The sequence below is a fragment of the Vulpes lagopus genome, chromosome 9 (genome assembly GCF_018345385.1).
Source record: "Vulpes lagopus strain Blue_001 chromosome 9, ASM1834538v1, whole genome shotgun sequence".
NCBI lineage: Eukaryota > Metazoa > Chordata > Mammalia > Carnivora > Canidae > Vulpes > Vulpes lagopus.
Genome location: NC_054832.1, coordinates 43,745,397 through 43,773,357, shown reverse-complemented (window position 1 = coordinate 43,773,357; position 27,961 = coordinate 43,745,397). Strand labels below are relative to the sequence as shown.

General features: G+C 37.7%; 1 protein-coding gene across 2 annotated transcripts in view; it reads left to right on the top strand.

Annotated features, from left to right (window-relative positions):
• LRRC69 (leucine rich repeat containing 69) overlaps positions 1–27,063 on the top strand; it is a 91,456-nt gene extending 64,393 nt beyond the window's left edge. For both annotated transcript variants that reach the window (XM_041768472.1, XM_041768471.1), the window contains 2 exons: positions 4,411–4,590; positions 26,947–27,063. In XM_041768472.1, coding sequence (XP_041624406.1) covers positions 4,411–4,590; positions 26,947–27,057 — 291 coding nt within the window. In that variant the 3' untranslated portion in view covers positions 27,058–27,063. The remainder of the gene's footprint in view (positions 1–4,410; positions 4,591–26,946) is intronic.
• The last annotated feature ends 898 nt before the right edge of the window (positions 27,064–27,961 follow it).

Below are 27,961 nucleotides of genomic sequence, written 5' to 3'. Positions count from 1 at the left end.
TGAGCCATAAAAATCATAGAGGAGAGCACAGGCAGTAATTTTTCTGACATTTTTTAGATATGTCTCCTAAGGCAAGGGATACAAAAGCAAAACTAAACTATTGGGACTACATCAAAATAAAAACTTTCTGCACAGCAAAATAAACAAAACAAAAAGCCTACTAAATTGGTGAAGATATTTGCAAACAATATATCTGAAAAAGGGTTAAATCTGCCCCCCCCAAAAAAACCCTAATACAATTCAACACCAAAAGAACAAATACTCCAATTAAAAATGGGCAGAAGACATGAACATTTTTCCAAAGAAGACTTACAGATGGCCAACATACAAATGAGAAGATGCTCAACATCTCTAATCATCAGGGAAATGCAATCCAAAACCACAACGAGATATTCCCTCACTCCGATCAGAATATCTAAAATCAAAAACACAAGAAGCAACATGTGTTGATGAGGATGTGGAGAAAAAGAAACCCTGTGCACTCTTGGTAGGGTTGCAAACTGGTGCAGCCACTGTGGAAAACAGTATGGAGGTTCCCCAAAAACTTAAAAATAGAGTTACCAGTGATCCAGCAATTCCACTACTAGGTATTTTCCCAAAGAATACAAAAGACCTAAATCAAAGAGATATACGCACCTCCATGTTTACTGCAGCATTATTTACAATAGCCAAATTATGGAAGCAACCCAAGGGTCCATTGATAAATGGGTGGAAAAAGATGTGAGATATATGTACACGCATGCATGCACGTGTGCACGTACACACAGAGAAATACTCAACCATAAAAAAATGAAATCTTGCAATTTGCAACAACACGGATGGATCTAGAAGACATAATGCTAAGTTAAATAAGTCACTTAAAAAAGGACAAATATTGCATGCTATCACTCATATGTGGTTGCCAGAGGGGAAATGAGTTGGGGGTGAGTGAAATGGGTGAAGAGGATTAAGAGTACACTTACCGTAGTGAGTAATGCATAGAATTGTTGAATCACCTTATTGTACACATGAAAGTAGGATAAACATTATATGTTAATCATACCAGAGTTTTAAAAATAATAAATAAATAATAGAAGGAAAGAAAGAATTCTGCGTTTAATTGGACCCACACAGTTCAAAAGGGTCAATTGTACTTAGTGGAAATAATGATTTTTACTTATATTAATGATTTGGGTAGTGTTGAAAGCATCTCTAAGAGTTTTTTTCTTAGAAAGCTGCCAAATTTATTACACATTTCATATTTGTACTTAAAGTAAAGCCACTTTCTAGTGGCTATTTGGTTAACATTACTGTTACAAACTATTTTTTTTACTTTTATGATTTTTTTTATTTTTTAAAGTACTCTCTGCACCCAACGTGGGGCTCAAACTCACAACCCTGAGATCGACAGTCACATGCTCCACAGACTAAGCCAGCCAGGTGCCCCTGATTTAAACTACTTGATCTGCTAAAGAATTGCAGAGCTTTGATTTAGGCTATGCCTTGGTTAAGATTTTTCAAAACTTTTCTTCACCTCAAAGATTTATGAGCTAAAATTTAATGTTTATGACTAGATTATAACAAAATATTAACCAAAGTATACTGCACCAGTAAATGCTGGATTAAGAGTTTTACTCGTGTTATCGGATTTAATTCTCTGAATCCTATGTGATAGTATTAGAAAAAAAAATCCCTATTTTACAGATGTAGTATCCAAGGTTAGAGAAGTAAATGAGGACTAGGTCACAGAGCCAGGATTTGTACCTATTTACCTGTCCGGCTCTAAGAATCTTTGCTCTTGATGATGTTTCAGTACCTGTCATATACACAGTAGCATTCGATCATGCAACAGTTTCAAAGTTCATCATTCCTTCTAAAGCTTCATGGTTTTTTTTTTTACATTTTATAATTTTTAATATTTATATAATTTGCATATGGATACTTCTATAATAAAAATTACATGTAAGGAAAAATAAAAGAATTTGGCTGAAACTGACTTTAATATATGATAGTTTAAGCCTAAGAATAATCTCTGACCTATATATAGTTAGCTGACAAATATTCTTACAAAATAGCATATAAATTATTCAAAAGGAAAAATATTTATTTATAAAAGATTTCTTGGCCTTTAAATCACAGTAGAATTAGGCCATCATTGAGTTGTCTGTTCTCAAAAATTGCATTGCCTATATCTTTTAAGAGGTGTCCTAAAACATATCATTGGTCCTGCCAATAGTATCTTACTTTATATATACTAGCAGTTCCAAGTAATAACTTTATGTTTAGTGGTATATATGTTATTCTTCCAAAGTAATGTATTGGCAGCAAGTAGGAGAAGAACATAATTAATGGGTAATGTAAGAGTTGTCAAGAGACATATCAAGTGCAACAAACATGTTTGGTTCCAGAAACTATAGATGGAAAAAGTGAACTGTATGAATTGTGACCTATTTATAGGTCGCATGTATTTCAGCAAATTTTTCTAACATCTGCTGTTTGGGGGAGTGAATCCTTATTTATTAGTTTTCTGCTTTATAGTGAGAACCTAGCCGTTGAGTTCTAATAGCTAAAAACTTACCTCTAAAATCAGTATTTATTCTGAATGATAGACTGTGCTCTGTGTAAGTAGTTAAAAAAGGGGATTTGATAATAGATGTCTAATTTAGGAGCCTTGGTAATATTACTGTGAAAGAGTAATTTTTTTCAGAAAGGATGACCTTATTAACTATCCCTGAGGAAGAGCTGAAGTGGATAGGAGGCTGTGCTGCTGAAGGATTTAAGGAGCCCACGTTAAGGCTGTTTGCTGTACAAAGGCAGCTTTCTCAGCTGCTTGGTAAATGGAAGGGATCGAGTAATACGGGACACGGAGAAGCAGTTCATAGAATTTTGTTGTTATGTTTGAAGATTTTAATTGGGGTGGATGAATGAGGATTATGTATATACATAAGTATGTATATATCCCCAAAGATTCCTATTTGAGCCTACTGTGGACTATTTAATACCAGAGAGAAATCTTTCACTTTGACCAGAAAAACAAACAAACAAACAAAAAAACCAGTTCCACATACTATTAAAATTCATGCAGTGTTTTCGTGTAACATTTACACAGGACTTCCATGCTACCGGCACAAATAATGAGGCTCATATAGCGGAGTAAAAATAAAATGTTTATTTTGTTTCATTAGTGAAGATCTAATTTTATGTATTATATAGTATTGTACTTTTTTATATATAGTATTTTACTTTAGGATGATGATACTGTTGATGGTCCTGGCGAAAGTGACTTTGTATTTTCTTACCACCCCTTTTGTTATTTAATATTAGAATTACTACCTAAGGCGAAGTTTCTAGGCATGGCTGTGGATAGTTTTAATTCAGAGATTACAGATTGAATTCAGAGATTTGGGTGATAGAAATCCATACTCTTTACTGATATGACTCTATTCAGGTACTCACTGCAGTAGGTAACTTAGACCAGCATCTAAAAGGTCAACAGGCACACCAATTGATTGCCTGGGGAACCTTTTTAAATTGCAGATTCTGGTTCAGGAGGTCTGGAGTGTAGCTGGAAGTCTGCATTTCTTTCTCTTTCTTTTCTTTCTTTTCTTTCTTTCTTTCTTTCTTTCTTTCTTTCTTTCTTTCTTTCTTTCTTTCTTTCTTTCTTTTTTCTTTCTTTCTTCCTTCCTTTCAGATTTATTTGAGAGAGAGAGAGAGAGAGAGAGAGAGAGCAAGAGGGGGTGCCGTGGAAGGGCAGAGGGAGAGGAAGGAAAGAAGCAGACTCCCCACTGAGCATGGAGCCTGGTATGGGGCTCAGTCTCAGGACCCTGAGATCATGACCTGAGCCAAAATCAGGCATCGGAAGCTTAACCGTTCTAGCCATCCAGGCACCCCAGGAAGTCTGCATTTCTTTTTTTTTTTTTTGGAGCTGTAACCCCTTTTATTTTCTCTAAGTCTGCATTTCTAATAGGTTTTGAGATAATGCAGATTCTATTGGTTCATGAGTTACAGTTGAAGTAGTAAGAATTTAGATGTTAATAAATATGACAGACTCAATTTTTGAGTCCAGTCTGAATATTTGTACAGTCCTTGCTTATTTTAATGAGAGGTACAGAATTTGAATCTAAGCTTTAATAATGTAAATTTTTAATAATTTGGATTCCTGTATTTAAGAGACATAGAAATATTGAAACAGAAGTAACTTATTTTTCTTATATCATTGAAAACTGTAATGCCCGTTACTGGCAATATAATTTAATATATATTATATTTCACATATATATTATATATATATTATATATTTCATGTATATATGAAAACTAACAGAAGCTGTGAAAAATAGCCCCAAAGTGCAAATTAGTGAAATGAGAATCATTGTAATATGAAACAGTTATCTTGAAAATAATCTAAGCAACCGTATTTTTTTAAATCTAGGAAATAACATCAAGATTTATAATGAATGAGCTAGAAGGAAAGAGTCCTCTCATAATGCAAGCCATACAAAGGCACCCACAGGTCAGAAACATAATCTCTCAGAGAAGAAAATGTGCAATATGTGGAAAGTACTTTTTAACAATATGGCTGGAATGTGTTGAATTTGTTCCTCCACCAAAGGTAAATGGTGTTCTTTGTGTGAATAGAGCATAAGACTGTCTCTTATTCTTTGTCCTTATCTAAGTCAGCCAGTACTAACTAGATTTTTATCTAAGAACTAACTTCTCTGATAGTATAATGTTTTTTAATTGAGCTTTATTGAGATATAATTGACACATAACATTGGGTAAGTTTAAGGTTCATGTAAAGCACATCGATTTGGTACATTTATAAATTGCAAAATGATTACCACCATAGTTATTTTTAACTATGTGGTGAGAACACCTAAAATTTACTAAATTATCAACATTTAAGTAATATGAAACAGTATTATTAACTAATTACCATTTTGTGCATTAGACTTGTAAATATTATGGCTTGAAGTATATACCCTTGGACCAATATATCCCCATTTCTCTCATCTCAATCAACCACCACTTTACTGTATCTCTGAGTTTGTCTTTTTTTAGATATTATAAGTGATATTATATATTAAGTGTTATTATAAAGTATTTGTCTTTCTCTATCTGACTTAGTTTACTTAGCAGAATACCCTTAAGATCCATCCAAGTGGGCTTCTGGGTGGCTCAATCAATGAAGCATCTGCCTTTGGCTCAGGTCATGATCCCAGGGTCCTGGGATGGAGCCCTGCATCAGGCTCCCTGCTCAGCAGAGAGTCTGCTTCTCTGCCTCCCTCTGCACCTCCCCTCTGCTCGTGCTCTTTCTGTCAAATAAATAAATAAATAAATGAAGTCTTTTAAAAAAATCAATTTAAGTTGTAGCAAATAGCAAGATTTCCTTTCTTAAGGCTGAATAATATTCCTCTCTGTTTGTGTATCACATCTTTTTTATCCATTCATCCACTGACAAACACTTAGGCTATTTCCATGTCTTGACTATCATGAGTAATGCTGCAATGCATGCAGATATCTCTATGAGATCCTGATTTTAGTTTCTTTAGATATATACTTAGAAGTAGGATTCTTGGATCATATGGTAGTTGTATTTTTAATTTTTTGAAGAACATGCATACTGTTTTTCATAGCGGCTATACTAATTTACACTCCCACCAACAGTGCATTAGAGTTCTTTTCCCCCCATATTCTTGCCAACACTTATGTCTTATCATTTTAAGAGTTATTATTCTAACTGGTAGAGTGATATCTCACTGTGGTTTTGATTTGCATTTCCCAGATGATTAGTGATGTTGAGCATCTTTTCATGTACCTGTTGTTCATTTGTATGTCTTCTTTGAAAAAAATGTCTATTCAGTTCTTCTACCCATTTTTTAATTCAGTTATCGATTTTTTTTTTTGCTGTTGAGTTATATGAGTTCTTTATATATTTTGGATATTAATCCTTTATCAGATGTAGAACGTATAAATATTTCCTCTCATTTCATAGGTTATCTTTTCACTTCATTGAGTTTCTTTGCTGTGTAGAAGCTTCTTAGTTTGGTGTAGTACCACTTACTTATTTTCCCCTTGTTGCTTGTGTTTTTGGTGTCATATCCAGGAAGTCACTGCCTAAGAGCAAGGTAAAAAGGAAGTTTATCCTTTATGTTTTTTTTTTTTATGGGATTTTAACAGTTTCAGTTCTTAAATTTAAGTCTTTAGTCCACACTGCATTTATTTTTATGAGTTGTATAAGATAGTGGTCCAATTCCATTCTTCTACATGTAATTTTCCAGTTTTTCCAACACTGTTGAAGACACTCTTCCTTCTCCATTGAGTATTCTTGCTTGCTTGTCAAACATTAGTTGACCATATATGTGAGGGTTTATTTCTGGGATCTAGGTTTTGTTCCATTGGCCTAAGTGTTTTTATGCCAGTACTGTACTCTTTTGATTACTGTAAGCTTCATAATATGGTTTGAAATAAAAAAGCATGATGCATCCAGCTTTGTGCTTTTTCTTTAGGATTCCTTTGGCCATTTGGGGTCTTTGTGGCTTCATAAAAATTTTAGGATTGTTATTTTCTATTTCTGTGAAAAATGTCATTGGAATTTTGATAGATATTGCATTAAATCTGTAGATGGCTTTGTGTAATATGGACATTTTAACAATATTAATTTTCTGACCAATAAACATAGGATATCTTCCCATTTGTTTGTGCCTTCAGTTTCTTTAATCAAAGTTGTAGTTTTCAGTGTAGAGAACTTTCACCTCCTTGGCTACATTTAGTCCTAAGAACTTTATTGTTTTTAACATGTGGTGAATGAAATTGTTTTCTTTATATCTTTTTCAGACGTTTTGTTATCGGTATACAGAAACACGACTGTTTTTTGTATGTTTACTTTACTGAATGTATTGATTAGTGCTGGCAGGTTTCTGGAGGAGTCTTTAGAATTTCATCTGCATAATATCTCAGCATCTGCAAACATAGCCAGTTTTACTGCTTTCATTTCTATTAGGGTGCTTTTTATTTCATTTTCGAGCCTGACTGCTCTAGCTAGTATTTTGGTACCGTGTTGAACACGAGTGTTGAGAATATAGAGAGCTTTGCACAGTGCTTGGTACAAATTTTATTTCTGAGAAAGGCTGATGAATGATAAGACCTGGGTTTGAAAACCAGCTCTTCCATTCTATTACATTATTATTATATCAAATGTACCTGAGAAAAAAATCTGACAGAGCTGCTGCCAATGAGTAATAAAATCATAGTAAAATAATGTTTGAGGAGAAATTTAAAAGTCAAAATCAGCTGGACCTGAAACGCTAAGAGAAAAGAGAGATTATCAGTGGAAAAATGAAAATAGAAATGTATGTTGGTTCTCAAGATGGGAGTAAATCTGTAATCCTGATTTCTTATGTAACTTATCTGTGAATTGTTCACATTACCATCTGGATTTGATTGTTACATTCAAGAGACATTTCATGAGTCTAACACATGGCATTGGTACTTGGTAAAAGTTGTCAAAACACTCTGCTTTTCACTGGTCATGACATGAACACCTTGGAGAAGTTGCCATTGTTCATTTTTTCCCAGTGAATATATTTTATCTTTCTTGGGGAAGATGTTCTTGCTCTTATAGATTTTTTTCTTAAAATCCTCTGATGAGGTGCTCATCTCATTTCAAGTAGAGAAGTTGCAACCTAATGATGGCGACCACATCCAATGTTTATTTGGTACTGTGTCTGATATCATGCTAACCAAGTGTGTTGCCCTGGCATACTCAATTAATGTGCAAAATAACCTCATGACACCAGTGATAAATCCAACTTGCAGAGGAGCAAAGTACTTTGGCCCAGTTCACTGAAGCTGCTGAGTAGAGGCTCTGCAGAGGAAACCCACATATGTGATTCCTTGCTTTTACCCAGACATGGTGGACCATCTTTCCTGTGTCTTTCAACCCAGTTATTTCTCATTTGCTTCAACTGAATTCATGGTGTTCATGTTAAAGAGCCTTATTCTGTCATAATTTTTTTATCTACTCAAATTCATGATTTTTTTTTCATACTATGTATCAGGTACTGGGAATATAGAGCTCCAGCCTTCCAGGAGCTTACATATTCCAAAGGAAGCAGGATAATAAGATGATTGGAATCTGATAAATTAGGCTTGATGACCAGCCCTGCCACTTAACCACCTGTGTCATCTTATTTTCCTCTTTGAGGCTAAACCTCCATTTGTAAAATTTTAATAATAACAGTAATAGTACATATCTCACAGGGCTGAGATGAATGATACATGAAGTACTGCCTAGATGGTACTTAGCACCTAGGTGCTTCATAAAGGTAGTACATAGTAGGGGATCCCTGGGTGGCTCAGCGGTTTAGCTCCTGCCTTTGGTCCAGGGCATGATCCTGGAATCCTGGGATCGAGTTCTGCGTCAGGCTCTTGGCATGAAGCCTGCTTCTCCCTCTGCCTGTGTCTCTGCCTATCTCTCTCTCTCTCTCTATGTCTATAATGAATATATAAATAAAATCTTTAAAAAATTGGAGAATTTTCCAAATATTGGAGAAGTTTTTTTTTTCAAAAAAAAAAAGGTAGTACATAGTAGATACTTCATAGCATAGATTTTTTCTAAAAAGTTAAGGCCTTTAGATAAGAAAGAATGTTCTTGTTTAAATAAAGTGATGGAAGAGTGCCCAGGATGCTATGAGAAGTCATCTGTTTAAATAGGGATATTCTCTATCCTTGGGGTCTAGCACAGTGATTATGCTTGGTACTTCAATACATAATGCATGTTAAAATTATTTTAATAAGCATTGCTTGTAAATGTGCTTTGAGTGATAGGGAGGTATTAGAATAAAGAACCAGTGGACAAGTATTCTTGGTGATGGCAGTGCCTGTGCAAAGTTAGTGTTATGCAGGTAAGTTACACAACAAATGTGGGGAACTCAGAGAGCCTGAGGTATGAGAGACGAGGTTAGAGAGAGACTCAAGTGTGAGATCAGGATGGCTCTTGTGAGTGAAATTTGAACTTAATTTTGAAAGCAACTATATTGGTTTGTTACAGCTGTCATCACAAAGTGCCACAGACTGAGGGGCTTAAATAACAGAAATTTATTTTCTGTTCTCGAAGCTAGAATTATGAGACCAAGGTGTCAGAAGGCTTGGTTTCTTTTGTGGCTTCTCTCCTTGGCTCATAGATGGCCATCTTCTCCGTGTCTTAACCTAATCTTCCTTTTACACATGTCTGTGTTCAAGTTTCCCCCTCTTATGAGCACACAGTCACATTGAATTACAGCTCACCATAATGACATCATTTTAACATAATTACCACTTAAGGACCGTATTTCCAAATATAGTCACATTTGGAGGTACTGGGGGGTTAAGATTTGAACATATGAATTTCTGGAGGACATGTTTCAGCCCATAACACCTACCTACAGTTGTTGAAACAATGGAGTAGCAAGATGACAGTTTTTACTTTTTGACAAAGAGAGGTTGGAGCTGGTGAAGGGAATTTAAAGATTGTTTATATGAGATACTTGAAGCCAGGGGAATGAAGTTTGCTCAAGGGGACTTATGTGGTGAGGTGAGAAGGTCAGAGGACAGAACCCTTGAGGATGATAATATCAAAGTGGTGAACAAAAGCAGGAGTCAGTGAAGGGGAATGAGAAAATATAGTCAGGGAAGCAGAGGGCCAAAACCAGGTAGTGCGAGCACAGATTTTCTAGCTTTTAACACAGATGTGTGCGAAATAGGGTTTTCTTACTTTTTCTTCTGCTGAACTTATCCTTGATTGGGCCCTCATTCTATTGAAAAACTTATTTTAGTTAATTCCAAGTGTGGTAATTTTAGCATGTTTTTGGTCATAGTTTAAGATACAATCTTGATCATTCAAGATTTCCTTCTCCTCCCTTTCTTCCTATATAATCCCACTTTTGGAACTCTTGAGTAATGTCCTATGTGGCATCCTCTGAGCTATATGGTCATCCTGTCAAGACCTCAGATGTTTTCCTATCTTCATGATGGTGTCTGCTGAGTTGCCCACTTCCCACTGACCTTTGCTTATCTCTTCTGTGCCCTGTCCCTTCTAGTTCTGACCCTGGAGTCCCTTTGTCCTGCCGGTCCTTTTCTACCACACTATTCTCTGAGATAATTTGGCTGTTCCTTTACTCTACTATGGGCTTAAGCATGAGTTGGTTAAAGGTGCTAAGTTGAGAGATTCAGAGCTGAAGAGAAAAAAACTGGGCTGGAGAATAGGGAGAGGGAGATGGTATCCTTCATTAAATGTCATTGAATGGGAAACAGATTGCATTGATCAGAAAGTGAATGGGAACACAGAAGTTAAGTCTACAAGTCTTGACTAATCTCCAGGAAATGTATAGGATAAAGGTAGGAGAGTAGCAATAGGATGTTTCCTAGAGGGTGAAGAAGGCTTGAGGAAAGATTTTGAGCTTGGGGATATAGGTGCTGGATTGTAGATGCAGAAAGAGCTAGTAGATGATGAAACTTTAAATTAGTCTGTTTTGTGTGCTAATTCAGGAAGGGTTTTTTTTTTAATTTTTTTTAATTATTTATTTATGATAGTCACAGAGAGAGAGAGAGGCAGAGACACAGGCGGAGGGAGAAGCAGGCTCCATGCACCGGGAGCCTGATATGGGATTCCATCCCGGGTCTCCAGGATCGCGCCCTGGGCCAAAGGCAGGCGCCAAACCGCTGCGCCACCCAGGGATCCCCAGGAAGGGTTTTTAATGTTTTGATTATGCACTGCCTACTTTAAGGAATTAATAGAGCTAGAATTTGGTTACCACATAATGAGCCTCATCTTTTTCATCACCTTAAGGGATTGTGTAAGCCCAAAAGAGCAGATATGAAAATTTTTAAACAGCTAGAAAATGGATAGTGATGGTACTTTCCCACTTACAGTATGATTTGATTTTTTTCTTCAGTTACCTTTAGTGGGTGCTTACTATGTGCAAGGTACTGTACTAGCCTCTTAGGATCCAAACATGAATAAGACAGTCCATGCCATTGAGGAAATCACAGACTAGTTATTAAAATATAGTGTTATAAGGATTATAATAAAGGTGTTATATACTCATACTATGGCATTGCAGACAGACCAAGCAGCTATTTAGGTGATATCTCTGTTCAGGCTACTATAATGAAATACCAAAGACTGAATGGCTTATAAATGACAGAAATTTATTTCTTAAAGTTCTGGAGACTAGAAGTCAAAGATCAAGGTGCCAGCATGGTTGGGTGAGGGTCCTCTTTTGCATCACACACTTTATTCTCACATGTTGAAAGATGCTAAGGAGTTCTGTGGGGTCTCTTCTAAGGGCACTAATCCCAATCACGAGTGCTCTGTCCTCCTTATCTAATGGCCTCCCAAAGGCCTCATCTCCTAAAATCATGCATTAGTTATGAGGACTAACACGTGAATTTTGGAAGGACACCAGCATTCATCCCTTGTACTTATATAGCATATGCATTTTTTTTGAAGCACAAAAGAAAGTGCAAATAAATTCATTGCTTGATGGTTATATAGTTATTCATAACAGCTGCCTTCTATATTTGAGAGATTGTCAGGTGGAAGAGAGATGAGGCTTTTCCTCTGTTGACTTCTGAAGTGGAACATAGAACCACTGATAGGCCAGATGAAGGGAACAGTTTTCCTACATGATTTTATACAGATGCACACACACATACGCACTCATGCATGTTAATATTGGTCATTACTGAAGAAACAATAAGGATGGAAGAAGGAATAGTAGAATAAAGATATTTGGTATCTACATAATGTCATTTTAAAAATTAAAAGGGAAATAAGAATACCTTTTTATCAAATATGTCTGAGCGCATTTTAAAAACAGCACAGGATGGCATAAGAATATAGTATGGGTTAAAAACATAATGGTTAGGGGATCCCTGGGTGGCTCAGCGATTTGGCGCCTGTCTTCGGCCCAGGGCATGATCCTGGAGTCCCGGGATCGAGTCCTGCATCGGGCTTCCTGCATGGAGCCTGCTTCTCCCTCTGCCTGTGTTTCTCTCTCTCTCTCTCTCTCTCTGTGTTTCTCATGAATAAGTAAATAAAATTTAAAAATGAAAACAAAAAAAACCCATAATGGTTAAAACAAATCAGAGACTTGTATGTGAATACTTGAAAATAGCAGAAAATATTCAGTTATTGTAGAAAGACATGATCCCTCACATTGAAAAAGCACATTGGGTGCCAAGTAGAATAAAAAAGAACAAATCCATCTCTAGACACATTTAGGTAAAACTGTATTATGCCAGAGGAGCTATTAAGAGCTAAAGATAATTCTTTAATAAAATAGATCATGTACAAAGAAATGACAATGGACTGAAAGCAAATGCAAGAAAAAAATGATATCTTCAAAGCACTAAGAAAAAAATAACTCAAAATCTAGAATTATATGCCTAGTTAAGTTGATAGGCAAAAGACATTGGAGTGTTGGGGAATTGTGAGAAGAAAAAATTTGAAAAGAAAAATTGTTTTGCTTTGAAACCACTGATCCTAACTTTATTAAAATAATTGAAAAAAATTAAGTAACATTTAGTAAGTTTGTGTTAATTAAAAAAGTATGTAAAAATGGAATTAGAATAAATATATAGTATGAATTTATAAATTATGCCAAATCTAAGGATATTTAAAAATTGTGTAAAGAAAATTCAGAACAGAATGTACATTACCAGGTACTTGACAATTGAAGCATGCTATATATATTTTTTGAAGCATGTTATTTTCATGAGGTTGTTCAGTTCCCTGTTTCTAGAGTGAAAATGTACACAAAGTACATGGGGATGATAATCAGATTAACTATGTTGGTAAATAATTGCTTTCCTATATCTTTAGGAATTTGTGTTGCTTTTCCGCTTGAGTAGAAAGACATTATACAAAAACTAGTTTGCCTAGAAGCCTCTCTTTCTATTAAAAAAATTTAATATCTTAATTATCTTTTCAGGAACGAAACTTGGAGAATGCTGACCTTTAGAGTAAATACTTTATCATGAAGGGAGAGCCCATTTGATAATGCCAACGTCTGGTTGCTCTGTTGTGCTTTACAGAATGTTCTTTCTCTGCCGGAGTTTGCCATCTGAAAGCACAGTTGAAGGGGGAAGCACTTGATGACAAATGGGTCTTTATTCTTGACATAAAACAACTAGAAACAACCAAATATCAAATTGTAATTGCTTTTATTCAGGTGAATGTGAAATTAAGAGGTACTTATGAAGTGGTGAGATGAGGACTGGAAAAGTAGTTGAAAAGTTTCGCTCAAATATCAGATATTAATCTTTACCATGATTCATCCAGATGCTTTTGTCTTTTTCCAAATGTTACAGCTTGTGCCATCTGAGTTTGGCGAGTCCTTAGCAATGATAGAATTGTCAATAATTTCAGCATAATTGATATTTAAGTATTAACTCCTAGTGATATAAATCTTTGAAATAGCAACAAAACTTAATCCTTTTTAGTTACTACCAGCTTGGGCCATATTTGAACTAGTGACTTAGAGGTAACCTATATAGTCTCATAAAATCCTTTCCAAACACTGGAGAGTGATCCTGGACCCTAGATATGCATTTGATAGTTTTCATTTTGTATAGTTACGTTAGTTGAACTTAACGTTTCCCCAGATACCTTTAAAGTTGAAGAGTTTAGGGAGGGAACAGTTTGGAAAGTGAACTCTCAACCCTGTATTGAATGATGTAATGTAATTAAAACTACCCTCAAAAGAGATTAGATTGAGTAGGTTTCACTACAAATGAGTGAAAATTCTGATCTACTCTATGAAAATAAATGAAAATTTGCAACCTTAATTCCTTTTTTATGACAAGCTGCCAGTAATGAAACATAATATAAGATTACATTTAATAATTTTACTCATTACTTATAGAGCAAAATCTTACTTTGCAGTAAAAAGTTATTACTGTTTAGATACCACTGACATTCATTTATGAAACTGATCATTCCAACCAGCCAACTGTGAAAATGAATGTAGGTTTTAAAACATTTATGCACTGGTTAGTCAATTTAATGTACATTAGGCACGAAGAGGATCAGAAGGCATCACATTTCTAATTCTAAACAGTCGTGAAAGTAATATGTATTTATTGTTCAGAAAAATTGAAATGGTGTGAATGTTCCTTATTATTTTATTCAGAAAATAGCAAAAACAATTATAGTATAAATGAACTCATGCACTGTGTCTTGATTACTTCTTCTCCTATGGGAACTCATTTAATTTTCTCTTTAGAAAACTCTCTCTTTTGTTCTTAAACTGCTGGGTAGAGTCACAGTTGTGTTCAATATCTGTGCTTGTATTTTCTTCTAAAGAGTCTCAAATTACTTTCAACTTCAGTACATTTATCTGAAGCTGTACATCGCCAAAATGTTTGAACTTCCCACATGAAATAAAGAGGACACTGATGATCCAGAGATGGTGTTGGAGAGCAGGATCACTCCATAGAGGAGAGAATGCTGCTTAGCCGGATAGGCGGCTGGAATCTGAGCAGGATTTTCTTTCTTGTTTCTGCTATTACCACAGTCCAAAGTGCCCTATACAGGTGGAATGACCATATAATGTATGACTTAAGTCAAGATGCCTTTGAGAGTGAAAGTGAACATTACTAATAAGCTGGAGAGCCAGCAGGAAACCAGGACTGTCCTGGGTAAATCTGAATGTGTGGCTCCACTTAGATGGAACAGTTAACTTTAGGGTCGTGCTCACTGCTGGCTTTTATCACTGCTGGTGTGGAGGAGTTGTCATTCTGAATGTTCACCTTGGGTTTTTAAAATTATTTTCAGTCACTCCATAAATATTTGACGTCCTGCTTTCAGCAGGAAACTCTGGATGCTAAGCACAGTGCAAATAAGTAGGGGGCCTAGTTGGTCCCAAATGGTTTAAAATCTAAGAGTTTAAAATCCTAAAGATGAAAAAGACGCTATTAATAAAAACTAAATGTTAAATGAGTGATAAGAGCTTTAGTGCATCAAAGAAGAAGATGAGATCATTGTATAAGTTGTCCGGCCTGGAGACTGCCCAGAAAGATGCTGCGAGGCCTTGACATAGGTAGAGTTCCGATACATGGAGAAGGAAGCAGAGGGGATATTTTGGAAGAGAACGATATGGAGGAAAATGAATCTTGTTCATAGGGCAGTGAGTCAATTAAGTTGGTTCGTGGTTGGGAATGGGAGGAAGAAAGATTATTTTAAAAATGAGGTCAAATTCTATGAACCTGTCAAAGGATAGAATATGGAGTTTGAACTTGATCCCATTTGGAAATGGAGTCCTACTGAATGTGCAGGGACAAGCCAATGATATAAAGAAAGATGTATTTTAGAAGGAATCATTTGGCAGGAGAGTGCAGGAGGTTGAAGAGAAGGGAAGCTGAAGAGACCTTTCAGTGGTTGCCTAGCGTGGGTGTAAGGTGTAGCATTAGAATGCAAGGAAAGGAACCTCCGTGGGGAAGGAAGGATGATGGAACTTTGTTGATTGGCTGTGGGAAACTGCCGAAGGGCATGAAGGAGAAGACCAGAAAACCCCAGAGGGAGCTGATTTGGGAGGCAAGACCCCAAGTTTTATCGCAGACATACCGAGTTTCAAGTGTTGTGTGGATGATTCAAGAGAATATGTTTAGGGAGTTGGAGATCATACAGCAAAGCGCCATACTTCTGTGCATTATCTGAAAATGTGTGCACTTTCCAACAACTGTTCATTCTTTCAGAGAGCTCTGCACGCTTCGTAAACCGTAATCAAAATTCTACTTTGGTGAAAGAAGCTGGGTGGAATATTCTGACTAACACTGAGTAAGAGTTTAATGAACTTAGGTTTTTATCCTGTCTCTTGCTTGAACTCTGAGGCTTAAGGTAAAGGACCTTCCTTCTCACTGCTTCTGGACTAATCTCTTATCTGGGCAATGAAGGGATTAGATCAAAGCCTCTTCTAGCTTCAGAGTGTCCAAGGGGCTGTCAGAGTCATGCTTTTCATGGTCCTGCTAATTTGGAACATGATACCGGTATCAGTTTCCCATTGGTGCTGTAACAAATTGCCGCAAATCTGGTGTCTTAATGAAAATTTATGATGTTACAGTTCAGTAGGTCAGAAGGTTCAGTAGGTCATGAGTCTCACTGAGCTAAAATGAAGGGGTCAGCAGGGCTACACTGCTTTCTGGAGGCTCTAGAGGAGGATCCATTTTCTTGTTCTTTCCAGCTTTTAGAGGCCACTGACATTCCTTGGCTCATGGCGCCTTCCTCCGTCCTCAAAGTCACATTGACAGATCTGGTCTTTCTCATACACATCACTTGGATTTTCTCTTCTCCCCTCCCCTCCCCTCCCCTCCCCTCCCCTCCCCTCCCCTCCCCTCCCCTCCTCTCCTCTCCTCTCCTCTCCTCTTCCACTTTTAACAATCATTGTGATGAAATTGGGTCCATCTAGATAATACAGAATAATTATGGACCTCTCACGGTCCTTATATTAATCACACCTGTAATGCACCTTTCTGCATAAGGTAACATACATATTCACAGGTGCCAGGGATTAGGACATGATCATCTTTGCGGGGTGGGGGGTGGTGGTGGCAGTGAGGGGGTGGGGACATTATTCTGCCTACTATGATACTTTTCCGAAGAAAACAGGAAACTATCTTACTCTTTTCTTATGCTTTGTGTTTCATGTAATACTGAAACCTCATTCAAAGCTTTACTTCATTCTGTGATATAAATATGCATTTTGATAATTTAAAAAAAATTTCTTAGTTTAAAAGATGACAATGATTGTCACTGATAAGGCATGAGTTGAATGATTTTTTTTAAATCTCTTAATTCCACCATTCAAAAAATATAAAACTTAGTAAATATATGCTTTTAAACTTAAAGTGCAAAACTCCTTTTTCCTAAAATAGGGAGAGGATGTAATCATATATTCATTTGCCTTAGGAAATAATGCATTTCAGTATAAATAGTAAAGGGTGAAAAATTAGACTGTAGTATAGCTTTTCACATTTTAAAGCTTTTTGCTACAAAGATATTTCAGAATAAAAGCATGTCTAATCATAGACCAATTCCTTTTCCTTTTCTAACTTCAGCTTGACAAAAAGGAGCTTTCAGATGTTTCAGTTTCTATCTGTAAACAACCACCAAAGCAGTAATTATCTTCCACAGAGTCTTGAAGTCATGTTAATTGAGGTTTGTGAAGAGAGGTCCTCGGTAAGAGGGTGTGTCATTATTCCTTTGTAACGTGCTCTTGTCAGACAGGTGTCGTACTGGTAGAAATCATTGTGACTATGCACAAATAGGCGTAGAAATTCATTTTTTAATTTTTAATTTTTTTCTTTTTAAAAATTTAAATTCAATTAATTAACATATAATGTCTTATTTGTTTCAGAGGTAGAGGTCATTGATTCTTCAGTCTTAAATAATACTGAGCACTCATTACATTACGTGCCCTCCTTAATGTCCATCACCCAGTTACCCTATTCCCATCCCCCTACCCTCCAGTGACCTTCCTATGTTTGTTTGTTTCCTATGATTAAAGTCTCTTATGGTTTGTCTCCCTCTCTGATTTCATCTTGTTTTATTTTTTCTTTTCTTCTCCTATGATCCTCCATTCTGTTTCTTAAATTCCACATAAGAGTGAGATCATATGATAATTGTCTTCCTCTGATTGATTAATTTCACTTAGTATAATATGTCCTAGTTCCATCCACATCTTTGCAAATGGGCATACAAATTTAAATGGATATCAACAGGTCAGGTATTTGAGACTTTCATTTTTTATGAAAACATTCCTGAGTCCAGTGACTCTAGATGGAAAAATATGTTCCCAAGGAATTATGTTGGGTTCATTTTTCCTAGTAAAATTTCCAGGAAACAATTCATAGCCCTGATAAATATCAGAAATAGTAATTATTAAGTTATAGAATAATTACAAGCAAAGTTTCATAGTCAGTACAAAACTGATAATGGTCCTTGGTAAAATAAGCTCCTAAAAAGCAAAACAAAATATTTTATTCTAATTAACTGATACCCCCAAAAAGGGGAAAGAGAGATACACTTTGCATTCCTGCCTGCAACAAGAGCCAACTCAAACCCTACCCATAGAGTTTCTTAATGACACAAGGGAAATGGCTAAAACCACAGTGGAAATAGAAAATATCTTCAATAGTTTCTATTGTAAACTTTTTACCCCAGAGAAACAGGACAAAGCAAATCAGATTAACTGTATGGCCCCGCTTGTTTCCTTGGTTTACGTTTGTCTTTCTTTCTGTAACCTCCTCTTGGTTCATGGCTCTACTCTTTGTTCTAGTTTCTCAAAGAGCACTAAGTGAAGTGTATTAGCATGGTTTATTTTGATAGCCCGCAGTTCTAGACGAAATGTGCTACAGTAGTTAGCAGGGGTAGCTGATTGGATGAGATGCAAAGGGGAAAAAACACATTTAGCTTTTGAGCACAGTTTCAACACTTAGCCATTATAATCTAATGAATCACTATGATCCTGTATAGATTTAAAATATGGTACATAATGTGTGTATCGTTGGAAAACTTTATGAATGTTTCTTACCCCTGGACTAATATATTCATTTATTTATTTTTTTTAATAAATTAATTTTTATTGGTGTTCAATTTACCAACATACAGAATAACACCCAGTGCTCATCCAGTCAAGTGTCCCCCTCAGTGCCCATCACCCATTCACCCTCACCCCCTGCCCTCCTCCCCTTCCACCCCCCTAGTTCGTTTCCCAGAGTTAGGAGTCTTTATGTTATGTCTCCCTTCCTGATATTTCCCACACATTTCTTCTCCCTTCCTTTATATTCCCATTCACTATTATTCATATTCCCCAAATGAATGAGAACATACACTGTCCTTCTCCGATTGACTTACTGCACTCAGCATAATACCCTCCAGTTCCATCCACGTTGAAGCAAATGGTGGGTATTTGTCGTTTCTAATTGCTGAGTAATATTCCATTGTATACATAAACCACATCTTCTTTATCCATTCATCTTTCGATGGACACTGAGGCTCCTTCTACAGTTTGGCTATTGTGGACATTGCTGCTAGAAACATCGGGGTGCAGGTGTCCCGGCATTTCATGGCATCTGAATCTTTGGGGTAAATCCCCAACAGTGCAATTGCTGGGTCGTAGGGCAGGTCTATTTTTAACTCTTTGAGGAACCTCCACACAGTTTTCCAGAGTGGCTGCACCAGTTCACATTCCCACCAACAGTGTAAGAGGGTTCCCTTTTCTCCGCACCCTCTCCAACATTTGTTGTTTCCTGCCTTGTTAATTTTCCCCATTCTCACTGGTGTGAGAATTTGTATTGTGGTTTTGATTTGTATTTCCCTGATGGCAAGTGATGCAGAGCATTTTCTCATGTGCATGTTGGCCATGTCTATGTCTTCCTCTGTGAGATTTCTCTTCATGTCTTTTGCCCATTTCATGATTGGATTGTTTGTTTCTTTGGTGTTGAGTTTAATAAGTTCTTTATAGATTTTGGAAACTAGCCCTTTATCTGGTATGTCATTTGCAAATATCTTCTCCCATTCTGTAGGTTGTCTTTTAGTTTTGTTGACTGTATCCTTTGCTGTGCAAAAGCTTCTTATCTTGATGAAGTCCCAATAGTTCATTTTTGCTTTTGTTTCTTTTGCCTTTGTGGATGTATCTTGCAAGAAGTTACTGTGGCCGAGTTCAAAAAGGGTGTTGCCTGTGTTCTCCTCTAGGATTTTGATGGACTCTTGTCTCACATTTAGATCTCTCATCCATTTTGAGTTTATCTTTGTGTATGGTGAAAGAGAGTGGTCCAGTTTCATTCTTCTGCATGTGGATGTCCAATTTTCCCAACACCATTTATTGAAGAGACTGTCTTTCTTCCAATGGATAGTCTTTCCTCCTTTATTGACTATTAGTTGACCATAAAGTTCAGGGTCCACTTCTGGGTTCCGTATTCTGTTCCATTGATCTATGTGTCTGTTTTTGTGCCAGTACCACACTGTCTTGATGACCACAGCTTTGTAGTACAACCTGAAATCTGGCATTGTGATGCCCCCAGCTATGGTTTTCTTTTTTAAAACTCCCCTGGCTATTCGGGGTCTTTTCTGATTCCACACAAATCTTAACATAATTTGTTCTAACTCTCTGAAAAAAGTCCATGATATTTTGATAGGGATTGCATTAAACGTGTAAATTGCCCTGGGTAACATTGACATTTTCACTTTATTAATTCTGCCAATCCATGAGCATGGAATATTTTTCCATCTCTTTGTGTCTTCCTCAATTTCTTTCAGAAGTGTTCTATAGTTTTTAGGGTATAGATCCTTTACCTCTTTGGTTAGGTTTATTCCTAGGTATCTTATGCTTTTGGGTGCAATTGTAAATGGGATTGACTCCTTAATTTCTCTTTCTTCAGTCTCATTGTTAGTGTATAGAAATGCCATTGATTTCTGGGCATTGATTTTGTATCCTGCCACGCTACCAAATTGCTGTATGAGTTCTAGCAATCTTGGGGTGGAATCTTTTGGGTTTTCTATGTAGAGTATCATGTCATCGGCGAAGAGGGAGAGTTTGACTTCTTCTTTGCCAATTTGAATGCCTTTAATGTCTTTTTGTTGTCTGATTGCTGAGGCGAGGACTTCCAGAACTATGTTGAACAACAGTGGTGAGAGTGGACATCCCTGTCTTGTTCCTGATCTTAGGGGAAAGGCTCCCAGTGCTTCCCCATTGAGAATGATATTTGCTGTGGGCTTTTCGTAGATGGCTTTTAAGATGTCGAGGAATGTTCCCTCCATCCCTACACTCTGAAGAGTTTTGATCAGGAATGGATGCTGTATTTTGTCAAATGCTTTCTCTGCATCTAATGAGAGGATCATATAGTTCTTGGTTTTTCTCTTGCTGATATGATGAATCACATTGATTGTTTTGCGAGTGTTGAACCAGGCTTGTGTCCCGGGGATAAATCCTACTTGGTCATGGTGAATAATTTTCTTAATGTGTTGTTGGATCCTATTGGCTAGTATCTTGTTGAGAATTTTTGCATCCATGTTCATCAGGGATATTGGTCTGTAATTCTCCTTTTTGGTGGGGTCTTTGTCTGGTTTCGAAATTAAGGTGATGCTGCTGACCTCATAGAACGAATTTGGAAGTACTCCATCTCTTTCTATCTTTCCAAACAGCTTTAGTAGAATAGGTATGATTTCTTCTTTAAACGTTTGATAGAATTCCCTTGGGAAGCCATCTGGCCCTGGACTCTTGTGTCGTGGGAGGTTTTTGATGACTGCTTCAATTCCTCCCTGGTTATTGGCCTGTTCAGGTTTTCTATTTCTTCCTGCTCCAGTTTTGGTAGTTTGTGGCTTTCCAGGAATGCGTCCATTTCTTCTAGATTGCCTAATTTATTGGCGTAGAGCTGTTCATAATATGTTTTTAAAATCGTTTGTATTTCCTTGGTGTTGGTAGTGATCTCTCCTTTCTCATTAATGATTTTATTAATTTGAGTCTTCTCTCTCTTCTTTTTAATAAGGTTGGCTAATGGTTTATCTATCTTATTAATTCTTTCAAAGAACCAACTCCTGGTTCTATTGATCTGTTCCACAGTTCTTTTGGTCTCGATTTCATTTAGTTCTGCTCGAATTTTAATTAACTCTCTTCTTCTGCTGGGGGTGGGGTCCATTTGCTGCTTTTCTCTAGTTCCTTTATGTGTAAGGTTAGCTTTTGTATTTGAGTTCTTTCCAGTTTTTGAAGGGATGCTTGTATTGTGATGTATTTCCCCCTCAGGACTGCTTTTGCTGCATCCCAAAGATTTTGAATGGTTGTATCTTCATTCTCATTAGTTTCCATGAATCTTTTTAATTCTTCCTTAATTTCCTGGTTGACCTTTTCATCTTTTAGCAGGATGGTCCTTAACCTCCACGTGTTTGTGGTCCTTCCAAACTTCTTGTTGTGATTAAGTTCTAATTTCAAGGCATTATGGTCTGAGAATATACTGGGGACTATCCCGATCTTTTGGTATCGGTTCAGACCCGATTTGTGACCCAGTATGTGGTCTATTCTGGAGAAAGTTCCATGTGCACTTGAGAAGAATGTGTATTCAGTTGAGTTTGGATGTAAAGTTCTGTAGATATCTGTGAAATCCATCTGGTCCAGTGTATCATTTAAAGCTCTCGTTTCTTTGGAGATGTTGTGCTTAGAAGACCTATCGAGGGTAGAAAGAGCTAGATTGAAGTCACCAACTATAAGTGTATTATTATCAAAGTATTTCTTCAGTTTGGTTATTAATTGGTTTAAATATTTGGCAGCTCCCACATTCGGGGCATATATATTGTGGATTGTTAAGTCCTCTTGTTGGATAGATCCTTTGAGTATGATATAGTATCCCTCTTCATCTCTCAATATAGTCTTCGGGATAAATTTTAATTTATGTGATATGAGGATGGCTACCCCTGCTTTCTTTTGAGGGCCATTTGAATGGTAAATGGTTCTCCAACCTTTTATTTTCAGGTTGTAGGTGTCCTTCTGTCTAAAATGAGTCTCTTGTAGACAGCAAATAGATGGGTCCTGCTTTTTTATCCAGTCTGAAACCCTGCGCCTTTTGATGGGGTCATTAAGCCCATTCACGTTCAGAGTTACTATTGACAGATATGAGTTTAGTGTCATCATGATATCTATTCAGTCCTTGTTTTTGTGGATTGTTCCACTGAACTTCTTCTTAAAGGGGAATTTTAAGAGTCCCCCTTAAAATTTCTTGTAGAGCTGGTTTGGAGGTCACATATTCTTTCAGTTCCTGCCTGTCTTGGAAGCTCTTTATCTCTCCTTCCATTTTGAATGAGAGCCTTGCTGGATAAAGTATTCTTGGTTGCATGTTCTTCTCATTTAGGATCCTGAATATATCCTGCCAGCCCTTTTTGGCCTGCCAGGTCTCTGTGGAGAGGTCTGCTGTTACCCTAATACTCCTCCCCATAAAAGTCAGGGACTTTTTTTCTCTTGCTGCTTTTAGGATCTTCTCCTTATCTTTGGAATTTGCAAGCTTCACTATTAAATGTCGAGGTGTTGAACGGTTTTTATTGATTTTAGGGGGGGGGGATCTCTCTATTTCCTGGATATGAATGCCTGTTTCCCTTCCCAGTTTAGGAAAGTTTTCAGCTAGGATTTGTTCAAATACATATTCTGGCCCTCTGTCCCTTTCGGCGCCCTCGGGAACCCCAATTAAACGTAGGTTTTTCTTCCTCAGGCTGTCGTTTATTTCCCTTAATCTGTCTTCATGGTCTCTTAATTGTCTGTCTCTTTTTTCCTCAGTTTCCCTCTTTGCCATCAACTTGTCTTCTATGTCACTCACTCGTTCTTCCACCTCGTTGAGCCTCGTCGTTAGGACTTCTAGCTTGGATTGCGTCTCATTTAATTGATTTTTAATTTCTGCCTGATTAGATCTAAATTCTGCAGTCATGAAGTCTCTTGAGTCCTTTATGCTTTTTTCTAGAGCCACCAGTAGCTGTAAAATAGTGCTTCTGAATTGGCTTTCTGACATTGAATTGTAATCCAGATTTTGTAACTCTATGGGAGAGAGGACTGTTTCTGATTCTTTCTTTTGAGGTGAGGTTTTCCTTCTAGTCATTTTGCTCAGTGCAGAGTGGCCAAAAACAAGTTGTATTGGGAAAAGGAGAAAAAGAGAGTGAAGGAAAGAAAAGAGAAAAAAAAAGAGAAAGAAGAAAAAAAGGGAAAAAAGAGAAGAAAAACAGAAAAAAAAACCCCGAAAATAAAGGGGGGGGGGTAGCAAACAGAAATCAAAAAGTAAAAAAACAAAACAAAACAACAACAAAAAAAACTACACGGGGGAGTATCTTCTGATTCTGTATACTTTAAGTCCCTTGACTTCCCCTGGAACTTGTCCGTCTTGCTGGTCTTCTGGGGGAGGGGCCTGCTGTGCTGATTCTCAGGTGTTAGCACTTGGGGGAGCTGCTCTGCCCCTGCCTGGTGCAGGGCTCAGTGGGGGTTATTCACCCCGTGAGGCCCCAGGAGGAGCAACCGCAGTGGCGGGGCCAGCTCTGCAGCCCTGGAGTCAGCCCCCGCAGTAACTCCAGGGCTCTCCGTCTGCAGGGCCTGGAGGCTCCGGGGCGGGGCCGCTGATCTGCTCAGCTCGGGGCAGGGGCGTCCTTGCTGTCCTGGGCCCTCCCGGCCTCTGCCTGTCCCGGGGGAGGCCGGATCCTGGGCTGTGTCCTGGCGCCCAGTGCTCCGGGGCCTGCGCTGTTGGATTCGCTCCTGCCCCGCAGCCCCCTCCGTGGAGCCGCCGCCCGAGCCCCTCCGAGCTGCTCCGGGTCCCGCCGTGCGCGCTGCAGCCCTTAGGGAGCTCGGCGCACTCTCCCGGGGCGCAGGTGCCTGTTAGTGTCCCAGGGAGCCCAAGGGCATCCCCGCCCTCCTGGGTCCTGCTCTAACTCCCTGCGGGCCCCTTTCCACCCTGGAAGGTTGGTGCAGCTCCTGCTCCTCCAGGACGGGGCTCTCCTGTCCTGGGGACACTCACCCTGGCCTCAGCCCGGCTCCTCGCGGGCCCCTCCCCCGTGGAGGCCTTTTGTGTCTTTATCTCTTTTTCCCCATCTTTCTGCCTGATAGAAGCACGAACTCTTCTCACTGTAGCGTTCCAGCTGGTCTCTCTTTAAATCTCAGGCCGATTTCGTAGATTTTCAGGATGATTTGAAGGTTTTCTAGGTAATTTGGTGGGGACAGGTGACTTGGGGACCCTACTCTTCCGCCACATTGCCCCTCCTCCAATATATTCATTTATTATTGATAGTCCATGGTTTAACATTTTATGGTCTATTTATTGTTTATACAGTATTGTTTCCCCAATGCAGTATGCACATTCCTGAACTCTCACAGCTGACTCTTTCTGAATGTCCTTTCATGTCCTTTCCAGACAGTCACAACCTAGTCATCCTTCAAAACCCAGCTCACCGTTTTCTTATACTGTAAAATCTTGCTTACCATGCAGCCTACAGTGGTGTCTCCCTTCTCTGAACTAATATAGAACCTGTCATGATGTTGAGCCTTATGTTTCTAGTTATTATTTGTGTTTATTTATTAGCTTTCCAACTAGATACTGAAAAGATTCTTCGAGGCAGAGATTATTTGTTCTATATCTTTGTATCCTTGGCACTTTGCTTAACATGGTTCAGGTTTTAGGTTGCTTATAATTTGTCAGGACTTTTGGCTGCAAATTAAGCCCAATTTATGCACTAACTAACTATTAAGTATTAAGAAAGCCTAGGAATGGATCTTGCTGAATATTTAGTCATGCTGGATCAGGTAATCCAAATTTATCATCTGCAATCTGTCCTTTTATGTGTATTGTCTCTGCTTTCCTTTGTCTTGGTTTTGCACTCATTGCACCCTACACTTTGCCTTCTGGCAACAGAGGGAGAGCTTCCCTCTCTTTGTAGATCCAGGGAAAGCCCTAGGGCTGATGTTCATTGGCTTTTTTGGACTGTCTTGGGTTATGTGCCGGACTTGAGTTACATGCCTAAGTCTTGAGCCAGAGAGTGGGATCAGTTATCCTCTCTCTTTTATAACATATACACTGAAATCAGTGAAGGGCGGTTCCCAAAAGGAAAAGATGGGCTTTTGTGCCAGCAGAATGGGGAATAGATGCTGACAGGCATGAATAAGATGCTAATTGGAAATTTCAGTAAATGTTTGCTGATTGGTCAACTAAACCTTTTAGGGATAAAGTCGGATTTGTAGAGATTCTGTACCATTTTCCACCTTCATCCCAAATATTTTATCATTAGATAGTGCCATATGTCATCTGAGTACTTCATAGTCATGGTTGGAGGTGGATGTGAAGGTGATATGACATATGACTTTGACTTCCCCACTGATTTAACACCAAGGTTGAAAGGTTATTACTCTCTCAAGGATGGATTAATAACTGTGCTTAGGTACCTTGAACCTTTAAATGGGCCCTCACAGTTATTTTGTGGAAGAGCAAATAAAACAGTAACAAAACCTCTCACTGTGGATTTTGATGATGACAGCCCAGTGGGCTCATGATAAAAGTATGTAGCATTGTCAACTGGTTTAACTACTAGTTGTGTGACTGTTTTGGAGTCTTTCACTGAGAACTATGTTGACTTCAGAAATTGTTTATAAAGCATACAAATGGTGAGCTTTTGAAGTTGTCATTGTTTCCAGCATTAGTGGTCAAGACATGTATACTAAGCTGGATAATAGGGTTTTTGACTGCCTATTTTGTACATTGAGAATGAAAAACAGAGATTTGAAGTACAAAAACCTAAGTCACATATTCAACTCTATTGCCCAGGCAATAGAGATCATAATGAAAATTATAGATAGCAAAGATTATTAATTTCCATGGGAAGTGGATACTGGACAGGCCAAACCTAGATATCCATTGGGGGGGGGGTTGTTCAATAATTGTGTGCAAATCGATCAATTTAACATCCCTGTAGGACGGAAATCAGGTTTGTGTGGATTCTGAATTGTTCTTTACCTTCATTCCAAACACATTATGGTTAGACAGTATAATAATATATTTGGATAAAAGCATAGATAATCCTTTATCATTTGAATTTGTTTTTTAAAAAATTTATTTATTTATTTTAGAGAGAGTGGGGGGAGGGGCAGAGGAAAAGGGAGGGAGAGAATCTCAAGCAGACTCCGTGCTGAACCTGATGTGGGGCTGAATCCCAGGACCCTGAGATCATAACCTGAGCTGAAACCAAGAGTCAGATGCTCAACTGACTGAGCCACCCAGGCACCTCATTGTTTAGTTTTGAATATGCCTTTCTTAGCTAATTTGTTTGTGTGTGGGAAAAGAGCAAATCAAGCATAAATAGAATAGTGTGTCCTTTAGAAATTAATGTTGTGAAATGTCTGAGAAAGTTAATATTTACTTTATTCAAAAATACTTACTGAGTACCGTTTTAATTTTATCTTTAATTTTTACCTTTTAGAACTGGAAGATAAGCAGAAATCTAAAGCTGGTACCTCTTCGAATATTAATTTGTTCTTACAAATGTTTCAATAAACGTGGCCCTAACCTCTTTGGAATTGCTCAAGTATAGAGCTGGTGAGAAACTCATTTAGAGCCTCACATGACTTGCCCCATCAGCTCTGCACACACAGTCAGATTATGCCCTACTTATGATACCATGCTGTGTCTCTTCTCTTTGCCAATACATTAAGCAAAGGAAGTAAAATTATTTACTTGTAAAGATCCCAGTGTAAGCACTATAATCTCCCTTTAGCTTGTTTAGATTCTAAGAATGCTGTTTCTTCTTTGATTTAAAATAAAGAGTGGAAGAATAAAGATCTGTGTGGCAAGTGTTATTTTTTCCTGTCATTTTAAGACCACCACCTTCCTTTTCTAGATAAGTATTAAGAGACTTTGAGGGGGACAAGTATTTATTTTATGCGTGTTTTGCCATTGAAAGAGAATTACTTTTTGTGCTAGACAGTTGTATCACATTTGTATGATTTCAGATGAGCTCTTCTTTTTGAAGAGGCACTAATGTCTTACTAAGATAAAACTTTTATTCTACTTAAAATGGAGTAGAAGGCTGGAAACCCAGGCTTGGTTACTCCTAATATCACTTTGTTTATACTTTTAAAGTTTTGTTCCTTATTTTTGTTTTTCACAAGAGACACTTACAGAAGCCAGCGCAATAGTTCTGAAATGAGAATGAGTCCTTTTCTTTGAAGGACCACAGAAAAGGAGAGAAAGAAGTTATGAAAATATATGGTATAGTTTGCATAGACCAGTGGTCTTTGCCTGTGTGGTTCTGTCCAGCAGCAGCTGAGAACTTGTTAGAAATAGAAATTATTTGGTCCTACCGTAGACCTACTAAATCAGAAACTCAGGGAGTACAACTCAGCAATCTGTGTTTTATCAGATCCTCTAGGTGATTTTGAGCCATGCTCTCCTTTGAGAACCATAGGTACTGATTAAGAGAAAATTGCTATAGGTTC